At 41.3% G+C, this 12,506-nt stretch overlaps 1 protein-coding gene across 2 annotated transcripts in view; it reads left to right on the top strand.

The window, feature by feature from the left end:
- The window catches only part of LOC306886681 (uncharacterized protein), a 96,682-nt gene extending 86,775 nt beyond the window's left edge, over positions 1 to 9,907 (top strand). For both annotated transcript variants that reach the window (XM_079443985.1, XM_079443984.1), the window contains 13 exons: positions 127 to 3,251; positions 3,360 to 3,486; positions 3,617 to 3,722; positions 3,831 to 4,036; positions 4,211 to 4,311; positions 6,041 to 6,109; positions 6,299 to 6,447; positions 6,559 to 6,673; positions 6,792 to 6,979; positions 7,256 to 7,397; positions 7,474 to 7,600; positions 7,764 to 7,934; positions 8,028 to 9,907. In XM_079443985.1, the coding sequence (XP_079300111.1) occupies positions 127 to 3,251; positions 3,360 to 3,486; positions 3,617 to 3,722; positions 3,831 to 4,036; positions 4,211 to 4,311; positions 6,041 to 6,109; positions 6,299 to 6,447; positions 6,559 to 6,673; positions 6,792 to 6,979; positions 7,256 to 7,397; positions 7,474 to 7,600; positions 7,764 to 7,934; positions 8,028 to 8,051 (4,650 nt within the window). In that variant the 3' untranslated portion in view covers positions 8,052 to 9,907. The remainder of the gene's footprint in view (positions 1 to 126; positions 3,252 to 3,359; positions 3,487 to 3,616; positions 3,723 to 3,830; positions 4,037 to 4,210; positions 4,312 to 6,040; positions 6,110 to 6,298; positions 6,448 to 6,558; positions 6,674 to 6,791; positions 6,980 to 7,255; positions 7,398 to 7,473; positions 7,601 to 7,763; positions 7,935 to 8,027) is intronic.
- The last annotated feature ends 2,599 nt before the right edge of the window (positions 9,908 to 12,506 follow it).

Raw genomic sequence — 12,506 nt, 5'->3', positions numbered from 1 at the left:
AAAATTGCTGGCTGTTTAATATTAGTAAAGAGTATGCTACACAACATATGCTGTAAACTTTAAATGTTATCAACCGGTACAATTTTGTGTCCTATGATTTGTTGATTAATATTCATTTCCCTTTAGGAATCACGTGACTTTTCAGCAAGAGGGGATTCTCAGGTTGCCGCACGCCTTTCTCAGGCACCGAATAGGCTTGCTCGGGGCGACCAGGGTCCAGGGACCCCCCAGCGTGTGAGCCCTCCTCAGGCCCCTGCTCGAAAACCTGTCATTACTCCAAATCTAGAAACTCCTCGTCCACCTTGCTCGCTGGAACTATACACCAACGTTGGAAGCATCCCTGCCACAAACTCTGCTGCCTCCTCCATTCCCAGTACCCTGAGCAGCTGGAGAGCAACGGATTCCTCCGTGTTAATCTCAAACCCAAACCATGTATCCATGATTGGTCAAAATGTAACACATACAGGGTATCAGGGTGTCCACCCTGGTGTTGAAACCCTTCCAAACCCACATAGAGGGGCACAATCTCAGATTCAGTCCACTTTACCCCACACAGGACAAGGCAGACCTAACTACACCCCAGTGTCCTCTTCTCCCTCCACCCTAAACTCAGGTCTTCAGAGATCAGGAGAGAGCGTCATCACCAGCAAGACTTCTCAACACTTCTTCAACACTCTCCCTCAAGTCAGTTCACCTTTACATTGCCCTCAACCTCCAGAACACATAAAGGTCAGCTCAGCCCTCAAGCCAATTTCTAGTAATTCATACAACTCAGCACCCATCCAAGCTTCCTCCTCAATTTCTCAGGCAACTACTACTGCTCCAGCCCCAGTCTACCCAAGGTCCTACCCAAGCTCTCAGTCCATTGTTGATGCTTTGAATAAACTTGATGCAGAGCTGCAAGGCCACATGCAAGCAGAAGAGAGAAGGAGAGATCAGAATGAAGAGAGAAAACGGAATGTAGAACGACTAGAAATGGAGACAAAGCCACACGGTGAGTCTGCCATCAAGAGTCTGGAACGTTTGCTGTCAGGTAGTGCAGCTAAGACTCCACCTCCGCGTTTGTCTCCAGCCAATGCACTCTCCTCCATCTCACCTCCTAGCCAGAATTCACCACCTTATCCCTGGTTGAGTCGAGGAGGAGTGCCCCCACGTCTTTCTGGAACTGCAACAAATGTTATGGAACGGTCACAACCACCTCCCCTCACCCCACAGACAGAATATGCCCGTGAGAAGCAAAGGCAGAGAGAGAAATGGAAGAGTGGAGCACCGTCTCAGAATTCCACCGGGAATCCCACATACCCCTCCGAGTCAGGTCTCATCAGCCCCTTCAACAACCACAGCCACGCCATGCAATTGAAACCTGACCCATCCAAAGATGTCACCATGTTGAAAACCTCTCATAATGCTGAGATTATGAATGCAATTCCCAACCCTCCACCCCTGAGAGAGCCACCCAAACTTTTCCAGGCTTTCCCCAAGGATGTTCGCACACCTATCAGCATGACTGCAAGCAGCCTTCAAAAACATATGCCCAGTACAGGACTTGGTAGTTTGGGTAGCAGTACTAGAAGTTGCAGTGGTGACTCTGATGGTGCCCAATTTGAGGAGGAAACTTCTGAGCTCTTGCCTGATGGATTGGCAAACATTATGAAGATGCTGGATGAGTCCATCAAGAAAGAGGAGGAGTTGTATTCTGGCCAGAGTGGAGAACACGTAGTACCGAAACCTCCATTTTCTACAAATGTGGCACCTGTGAAGAATTATTTGTGTGCACCAGACCTCATGCCTGCCCTAAAGCAATCTCCAATTGAGGATTATCAGCCAGATGGCCATGCAAGCCCACCTGTGTTAAGTCGGCAAGGTTCACTGGCATCTCCTTGTAGTCGTACTTCTTCACTTGAGGAAGAAGAGGAGGTTCTTAAGGTCATTCCCAAGCCTGCCAATTCCATTAGCATGCAGTCTCAAGAAAGCAATCTTGCCACAACAGGAACCAACTATCGCCATAGTGACTTGGCCAAGTTGTATGGCCTTCCAGAGGTAGAGAAAAGTGAGTGTGAGGATGATGAAGAAGAAGCGGATCGGGATGATGAAACTCCATCCTGTTCACCACCACAGCGGCCACACCTTCATCAGACAGGTGTGAACAGCATGTTTAAAAACCATGGAACGTCTGGACATGAGAGCCAGAAGTACACCTACCGAGGTGGACCCTTTGGTCGCCCTCCTCCCTCTGCTTTAGTGGGAGTGAAGTACTCTTCGTCGCTTTCTCTGGAGCCTGACATTTGCAGACAACAACAAAGCACTTCTCCCACATCAGGTTCATCTAATCACCCAGGTTTTAGCAGTCCAACGCAAACCCCTGCCATTAGTAACTCAGGACAGCCCCGTCCCCTCTCACCTACAGATTGGGCATCAGAGAGGATGAGAGGGGATAAAATAAGCCAGTCAGATCTTTTGAGCAATGATGATGAGGAATATATTTCAGAAGAATCCACAGGAGAGAAGGATTCTGGAACTATGAAAGACTTGTTGAAAAAACGACCAATACTGACCACCATCTCAGAGTCTTCACTAGCGGAGCTTGGTCATGGCTATGAGGTGAACAAACACATACTCCCTCAAAGGCAGAGCTCAAACGCAGAGTCACAGGAGTCATGCAAACCTGATAAAGAAAAGGACAGGCACAGAGACCGAGAACGAGAGAGGAAACACAAACACAGTAGCAGTAGCAAAAAGCATGAGGACAGGAAAGAGAGAAAGAAAAAGCACAGAGAAAGACACGATGATGCATCTCTTTCCTCGTCCTCATCTTCCAGCTCTAGTCGACGGCACAGGGATGGAAAGTCACACAAAGAAAAAAAGAGCAGACAGGTACTGGGTAACCTGGACCTTCAGAGTAAGGAGTTTAGGGAGAAGGAACAAGACCGTGACGGAGACAAGAAGAGAAGGAAGGAGGAAGGTAGCCGATCCCAGAGTGAAGGAGAAGAGTGGGCACGGAGTAAAGACAAGGGCACCTGCTCTGGACGTTCATCTGATCTCCCATCAGCTTCTTCAGCATTATGTTCTGATGACTTTCAGAAACTGAAAGCACTGACAGATGGGCCACCCAAAGAACTGAAGATACGCCTCATAAAGGTGGAGAGTGGGGACAGGGAGACATTTATTGCTTCAGAGGTAGAGGAGAGGAGGATTCCTCTGGAGGAAATCACCATAAAGAACACAGCTAGTGAAATTATCAGAGCCTGCAAGTAAGCCATATTTGTGTGCAGGAAATCTTTAAAACAGATTATTTCTTGGCTTGATGTGTTTTGGACCGTGAAAGGCCATATCTAATATTTAATGTCTTGTTGTTTCAGGGGGGCTCGTGTGAAGGGGAAATTTAAGGAATCATACCTCCTACCTGCCCTCTCTGTTAAGCCAGGTTTGACCACAGAACTGCCCATCCCTCCAGAGAAACTCAACCCCCCCACACCTAGCATCTATGTAAGCGCTGCATTAGCACTGTCGGCATCTCCTGCCCCCTTGTGGTCTTTTTGTGTATTGCATGCACAACCTCTGCGCAAGTAATAAAGGTTTGTCTTAATGATTCCATGTTGTTGTTGTTTCTCTGCAGTTGGAAAGTAAAAGAGATGCATTCTCTCCAGTCCTGCTACAGTTCTGCACGGATTCTAAGAACCCCATTACTGTCATCCGGGGACTAGCTGGCTCCCTCAGATTAAGTACGTTTATGCACAATGTATTTTAGGTGAATGTATGGACAGATACTCAAGTTGTAATGGTTGCGTTTGTGGAAACCAAGTTCATTTTTCATTTTTTCCTCTTCATAGATCTTGGTCTGTTTTCCACAAAATCTTTGGTGGAGGCAAATGCGGAGCATGCAGTAGAGGTCCGGACCCAGGTCCAGCAGCCAGCTGATGAGAACTGGGATGCCAGCGGCACAGGCCAGACCTGGCCCTGCGAGAGCAGCAGGTCGCATACAACAATTGCCAAGTATGCCCAGTACCAGGCCTCCAGCTTCCAAGAGAGCTTACAGGTATGAACACAAACATACAACCAACACAACAAAAATTAGGACACTGTGTTTGTTAGTTTCCAGAGATTCTTGTCATTCTTGTTTGTACAATTCTGTCTGACATAAAATATAAAATTTCCATTTGAATCCTATAAATCATGCACTGAACATGCACCTATACCATTGTCTTTAAAGGAAGAGAAGGGCAGTGATGACGAGGATGATGATGACGAAGATGAGAAATCAGCCTCTAACTCTGAGAATACAACCAGTAACTCCTCAGCTCCCAGCACCAGGTAGTTCTTTGCAAGTTAGCACAGCACCTAAATCTTGATTTTGTCCAAATATCTGCCTCCTTTGTTTTATTTTTTTACTTTTGTACAGGTGTTGGTCATAAAATTAGAATATCATGAAAAAGTTGATTTATTTCAGTAATACCATTCAAAAAGTGAAACTTGTATATTAGATTAATTCATTACACACAGACTGATATATTTCAAATGTTTATTTCCTTTAATTTTGATGATTATAACTGACAACTAATGAAAGTCCCAAATTCAGTATCTCAGAAAATTAGAATATTGTGAAAATGTTAAATATTGAAGACCCCTGGTGCCACACTCTAATCAGCTAATTAACTCAAAACACCTTTAAATGGTCTCTCAGTCTAGTTCTGTAGGCTACACAATCATGGGGAAGACTGCTGACTTGACAGTTGTCCAAAATACGACCATTGACACCTTGCACAAGGAGGGCAAGACACAAAAGGTCATTGCTAAAGAGGCTGGCTGTTCACAGAGCTGTGTCCAAGCACATTAATAGAGAGGCGAAGGGAAGGACAAGATGTGGTAGAAAAAAAGTGTACAAGCAATAAGGATAACCGCACCCTGGAGAGGATTGTGAAACAAACCCCATTCAAAAATGTGGGGGAGATTCACAAAGAGTGGACTGCAGCTGGAGTCAGTGCTTCAAGAACCACCACGCACAGACGTATGCAAGACATGGGTTTCAGCTGTCGCATTCCTTGTGTCAAGCCACTCTTGAACAAGAGACAGCGTCAGAAGCGTCTTGACTGGACTGCTGCTGAGTGGTCCAAAGTTATGTTCTCTGATGAAAGTAAATTTTGCATTTCCTTTGGAAATCACGGTCCGAGTCTGGAGGAAGAGAGGAGAGGCACATAATCCACGTTGCTTGAGGTCCAGTGTAAAGTTTCCACAGTCATTGATGGTTTGGGGTGCCATGTCATCTGCTGGTGTTGGTCCATTGTGTTTTCTGAGGTCGAAGGTCAACGCAGCCGTCTACCAGGAAGTTTTAGAGCACTTCATGCTTCCTGCTGCTGACCAACTTTATGGAGATGCAGATTTCATTTTCCTATAGGACATGGCACCTGCACACACTGCCAAAGCTACCAGTACCTGGTTTAAGGACCATGGTATCCCTGTTCTTGATTGGCCAGCAAACTCGCCTGACCTTAACCCCATAGAAAACCTATGGGGTATTGTGAAGAGGAAGATGCAATACGCCAGACCCAACAATTCAGAAGAGCTGAAGGCCACTATCAGAGCAACATGGGCTCTCATAACACCTGAGCAGTGCCACAGACTGATCGACTCCATGCCACGCCGCATTGTTGCAGTAATCCAGGCCAAAGGAGCCCCAACTAAATATTGAGTGCTGTACATGCTCATACTTTTCATGTTCATACTTTTCAGTTGGCCAACATTTCTAAAAAATCATTTTTTTTGCATTGGTCTTAATTGATATTCTAATTTTCTGAGATACTGAATTTGGGACTTTCATTAGTTGTCAGTTATAATCATCAAAATTAAAGGAAATAAACATTTGAAATATATCAGTCTGTGTGTAATGAATTAATCTAATATACAAGTTTCACTTTTTGAATGGTATTACTGAAATAAATCAACTTTTTCATGATATTCTAATTTTATGACCAGCACCTGTATATGTATGTATAAAACACCTCTTTAAAAATGTTACTTAAAATGGTTGAATTTATCTTTATAGTTTAGAGCAGAAACCTGTGGGGAAGATAATAAAATTTGGCACCAACATTGACCTGTCCGATCCCAAAAGGTAAGACTACTGTGCATAATTGCATACATGTATAACCTTTTCTTGTCATATCATTTGGATGATATAAAACCCTTAAATATTTAAAACTTCAAGACATGGTTGTGGATATAGAAATGGGATGCTGCCCACGTAAAGTGCAAGAATGTATACAAATCTGTCTTAACTAAATTGTGTTGTCTTTTTCTTTAGATGGAAGCCTCAGCTGCAGGAACTGCAGAAGTTGCCGGCGTTTATGCGCGTGTCCTCCAGTGGGAATATGCTGAGTCATGTTGGCCACACCATTTTGGGAATGAATACAGTTCAACTCTACATGAAAGTCCCTGGCTGCCGCACACCAGGTTTGACGCAATCACTAATAGCTTTCTTGATTTGAGAGTTGTAGTTATCAAAGATAGATAGTATGCTTTGGCAAGTAGTTTTTTATTAATGTTAAATGCTTGTATCATCAGGACACCAGGAGAACAATAACTTCTGTTCCGTAAACATCAATATTGGGCCTGGAGACTGTGAGTGGTTTGCTGTTCATGACAACTACTGGGAGGCCATCAGTGATTTCTGTGAAAAGTAAGAAAGAGTTGACAAAAACACTGTCAAATAACACTAATAGCCAAACAATGTTTGATTCTTCCTCTTATTTTTGTTAAAATAAATACTTTAAGAAGTTTGTGAATTTTTCTCTCAGGCATGGAGTCGACTACCTGACAGGATCATGGTGGCCGGTTCTGGATGACTTGTACCGCGCTAACATCCCTGTGTACCGGTTCATCCAAAGGCCAGGAGACCTGGTATGGATCAACGCAGGCACTGTACACTGGGTTCAGGCCGTGGGCTGGTGCAACAACATTGCTTGGAATGTGGGACCTGTCAACTGTGAGTAACCTACACATTAACTTCTGTTCTCTTTATCGTTCAAAAAGTGGTGGCTTTTGGACGTTTTAGTGCCTGCATCTGAAAATCCAGATTTGTTTTATCGTCATTACAGTTCCATAAAATATGTATAATGTGTGTCAGGAATAGCCTATTTTAAGTGGAAAATAAAATCTAGTCGCTTTAAACTACGTTTTATCAGTTATCGGTTGCAATTAAATGTGTAAAACTAAAATCCTCTGCACAGAAATGTAAAAAGCTGTTTTTCTGAATTTGTAGCTTATCAGTACCAGTTAGCTTTAGAGAGATTTGAGTGGAACGAAGTGAAGAAAGTCAAATCCATCGTTCCCATGATTCACGTATCCTGGAACGTGGCACGGAACGTCAAAGTCACTGACCCAGACACTTACAAGATGATCAAGTGAGTAAGCAGCAGTAAGTTACATCCCAATTCAGTAGCATAGACATTTAATCCATTTGCCTTTCCTCCTTTTCAGACACTGTCTCCTCCAGTCTATTAAGCACATTCAGATTCTGAGGGACCAGCTGGTGGCAGGAGGAAATAAGATTTCCTACCAGAGCAGAGTAAAGGATGAGCCGGCCTACTACTGTAACGAGTGTGATGTGAGTGCATTGTGCTTCGTAATTTGTAAAGTATAGGCAGGTCCTACATAGAAGAACCCACCAAAGACCTGCAGAATTCTATTCCGAAAAAAGAATAACATACAGCTGTGTCATCTCAAGTTGCACAATAATAATGCAAGTTTTTCTTTTTGTTCTTGTGCAGGTGGAGGTGTTTAACTTGCTGTTTGTGACCAGTGAGAATGGCAGTCGGAAGATGTATGTGGTGCATTGTGAGGACTGTGCACGACAACGCAACCCAAACTTCTCCAATGTAGTAGTGCTTGAGCAACACCGCATGGAGGAGCTCATGAGCGTGTACGACTCTTTCAGCCTGGTGAGTGCACCCACACGCTTTGTCAATGTGAACAAACGACAGCAAAGCTAAAAAAAGGGCTAACCTCTATCATTTGTATGTGTGCTTTCTCAGGCTACCAGTTCCAGCTCCCAATGAGGACGTCTCATCCCTTTCCCTCACACAGCCATAACCAAAACTCCTGTTCGCAGGACAAGATCTTTTATTTTAGTCCAATTAAGACTCAAAACATTTACCGTTGGAAAAAAAAACATACTACTGTTGATATTTGTTGAACAGCCAATCGAGAACCAGTTTACTCCGCATTGTTTACAGAACCAATCAGCCAATAAGACTCCAGTTTACTTCTGTCGGTCTTGTGTACCAACCTCTGAATGGCTCTGCGGGACATCAAGTGGAACGCAGTTTGGTGCTGCCATGGCTTACAGCGGCAGAGTTGCCGAGATCCTGTCCGTTTGGGTTTTTTTTTTTTTTGGGGGGGGTGATTGAATATTGAAATGTGTAAATGCTCTTTGTATTTTTCGTGGGTGCTTTTTTTCTTCAATAATTTATTATTTCTAAACCTAGAACAGCCTAGATATATACCACATTGGCCTTGTGACTTGTATTTAGTGAAGAGATAAAAAAATAATACTAATAATAGAGCTATGGACATTTTTCTAAAGCATTAAGAATTAAAAGAAATACAGTTGTTCAGAATGCTTCAAAACATACGGGTTTTAAAAGACTTTTTCAGTTTCAATATGGAATGTTGTGTTTCTATCATCAGGACAAGCATTTTAGAATTGCATTTTTAATCATTTTTTCTGCATTTTATGAGTATAATTGTTCAGTTTCATCTGTTTTGTTCAGTTAATTGTTTCTCACCTCTATACAGATCTATTTTTTTTTATTGTAATTTTTTTTTTTTAAATGTGCTTCTATTTATTGGATATAAAATGTTCTTCCCTGCCTCAACTTGGTTATCAGAGATGTATTAAGGGTTTCTATTGTTAGTCTCTAAATCCTCTGTAAGATTTCAAGGGTGCTGATTCTTTTTATGAGTTTCGAGTTTTGGTGCTTGCCCCATTAAATATCTTTCCTGTCTATATACTAAATCTCTCATAACTGACTCTTTGTCCATGTAGAGTGTAGAGCACAGAGGGTAGGTTTTGATTAATCAGAAGTTGTCTGTTATACACAAATGTTTTAAAGTCAGTTTCCCCATGTATGTTAACAGGTGACTTGTATGTGATCACTGTTATATATTTGAACACCTGCTCACTTGCCAGTTTAAATGTTTTTGAACAAATAAAAGAGATTAAATACAGGGGCCACGTTCATATGAATTCTCAGAACAGACCTGTGCTCTTGGAATCTCCTGTTTTGTTTTTGACTGATGTCAGTAATTCTGAGCCTAGATTAGCAGCTACTGTCATGAATTCAAGTCGTTCATGAATTGGGGCTAAAATCAGTTTTTGATACTCTTATACATTTAGTGGTGCTTCTGTCCTGTTGTAAATGCTGTTTGTTTAAGGACACAGTTGCCATGCTGAATACAGCATGCATAATCACTCTATATATACAGTAATTGGCTGCAGTGGGATGTCATACTGTAAGGCGAAAAATCACATTGAACTGTAAATTGCGGCATTTTACTGGAATGAGTAACAGTGTGAAAGGGGATTTAACGCATTGTTTTTGATTTATATATTGTAATTTGTTACAGCTTTAGAAGCGTTAGCGTGAAATAATTCATGTATTATCAGGAAAACGGTTTTGATTATAGATGGTGCTGAGTTCTTGAGCTACTCTCAATTTTTTTAAGAAACATTTTTACTGTTGCAATATACACACTTTCCTCTTTTCCTCGTTTTGTGGTTATTTAAAATCTGCACTGTTTTGGAATTCACACACGAAGCAAACTGAGCCAGACATGTCTTAAACACTTTGTGAATTCGTGTGTCATTGATATGATTACTCTGAATAATATTAAATGCTTTTGATAAACTTTGACCTGTGCCATGTCTCTGTATTCATTCAAAGCAACAAGGTTTCAAAAGCCTTGATGTATTACATTTTAACAAACAAATCCTAATACTTAAAACAGAAGAATGGTGCTTTATAGCAGTAACTGAAAAAAAAAAAATGCTGACATGCATTATCAGGTTGCATACATTTACAAGTGTAAATGATATACATATATATAATTTTACATCACTTTTTTATTTAAAAAAAAGGAATTTTTGCAAATGTTTTCCTAAACACTAATCGCAGTCTTGTCATCATACAGCCATTTCATCACCCTGTACCAAGCACACTGTTATCTACAGTCGAGTATTTAACTTTGTTTATTCATCTCATGTTTTCGTGTCAGGTTCATCCCTATCAACGTTCTTTCCTGTTCTTCTCTGCTGACGCAGGTTCAGCGGAACCAGAGCTTGTTTACGTTTGTGATCAGCTCTCAGTAATATACCCTATCACTAAACTTTTGGCACAAAAACATTTGTCACTTTATGCAGTAGTTTTTAAGTGTTCCATATCAACACACCCATGTGGGCCGGCGATAATGGCTCCTGGGTTGAAATGATGGTCAGATACATCAAGCAGCCTAAGGCATCAACCACCTGACATTGTTCATTCCAACTGACAGCAAATTATTTTGAACAAATTTTAATTCATGCTCAGTTATAGCAGAAATTTACTCACAATATGTTAGCTGACACTTTTATCCAAAGTGACTTAGCACAAAACTACCCAGGACCTTGAGTAGAGTTCAAAAAGGACATTAGAGATTCATTCAGAGGTTAATGTTGCACAGGCTTGCGGATTTCCTACTTCCTGTAAGTACATTTTCACCCTTCCTCCATTCAGAAAGCCAAATCCTCGTTTAATGTACAAAGCCCGAAGACAAGCATCACTGAGGTGAACACAAAATAGCACTTGCCACAAACCAGAGGCTGGTGAATGCGAATCAGACATGTTCAGCCTTTAAAAAAAAAAAAAAAAAAAAAAAAATGCAGAGGTTACAACTATTTTACCTCAAACCCTGACAAGTAATACTTGGGATTTAATTTGCACAACATAATTGTTAGGCAGTCTTCAGTGTCAGACTGATTACAGCCATAATTATCAATCTCAGTCACGCTTCACTATTTTTCTTCCATTTATAAAAAAGAAAAAAAATAATTTCACTCTTCTCCTGGTTGTGTCCCGTTAAGTGCTCTTATGTATTGCATATTAGCACAGGTTTTGTCTTTTCATTTGAACGGTCTTAAACTACCCTCCTTTGAGTGAGGTCAGGGGTCACTGCCCAGGGGAACAGAGAGAGTAAACACTGACTCTAGAAAGCAGTGGGAAATCTTATATCTGACAGACATTAATTGATCTGTGAGTGATTTCGACCACAGATGGGCTCTTATCAGTTGCGTAACCCAACATTTACTCTATTCCTCCCATGTGCAACCGCTCCCACTGTATTTTCTGATATACGTTTCATCATGAAAAAGAAACCATGCAGCTCCACTCCATCTTTCTTTCAGCTCTCTTAATCTGTCCTTGCCATCAATTGTTTGTGATCATTTCTGTTCTTATCCCATGTGGCCTTCAAAACTAGAGTCTGATCAAAAGACCCTAAAACAGTCTCAGTCACGTCCAATTTTCAACTATGTTAAGCTTGGTCTATGTATGTGTGTGTGTTGGTCTGGTGGCTAAGAATGGCTGTTAACTGAAAAGTTGCTGAAGAAAGATTAAAAGTCTTGCTTTCATCTCTGGCTGTTCACAGTATTCTTAAATGTAGCCCGTATATATTTTTTTTAATTAATACATTTTTTTATTTAGTTAGTTTTTGCATGAAAAACAGTAAAAATCACATTGTCGTATAAAACATTAAACAGAATCCAATCCATTTTTTCCTCCCAATGAGACTGAATTAAGTTTTGTCCTATGCAACATTTACATCAGTGTAATTCACAACTGCTCTATATTAAGTCTCAAAAGTTGAGCATTTGCTTTAATTGTGACAAACAGGAAGTGACAACAGTTACAGTGTGAGCTAAAACAGTAATGCTAATGAATAGATTTAAGACTGGAAGTCCTAAGTTCTTTTGATTTCTTTTCTGATATGGTCCTGATTTAAAAAGACGTGAACAGCCTCACCCCAGAAAAAATACAAAATAAAAATGCACAGAAAATTTAAGACTTTGGATTGAGTTATCTGTGCAATGCCTCCTAAAAGACCAGTGATTGTTGCATAACAATTGCATTATGAGTGGAGGATGATGGATAACATGCATTTATACACAGATCACGTAGAGATGGCATTATCAACCAAACCAACACATGATTACAGGAAAACAAACACTCTCCACCATGTGGTCAAAGCAGTTTATGGTACAAAATAAAAAAGAATGGAGGTTTGGAAGATGTGGTGTAAATCTGAGGTGGTTTCATGTCCTCTTTATCCATCAGGAGTAATTAAAGTCCTTACTTTGGCTCTTTAAATAAACATTCCTTCCCCCACACAAAGAGTGAAGAAAGAGCGAGAAGAGAAGGGTAAGGGAAAAGGGGAGGGGGCATGAGGGAGGCACAGAGAAAGGCACTGCTATATCTGCC

This window comes from Barbus barbus, assembly GCF_936440315.1.
Source record: "Barbus barbus genome assembly, chromosome: 2".
In the NCBI taxonomy this organism is placed as follows: Eukaryota; Metazoa; Chordata; class Actinopteri; order Cypriniformes; family Cyprinidae; genus Barbus; species Barbus barbus.
This window is presented reverse-complemented; position numbering and strand designations above follow the sequence as displayed.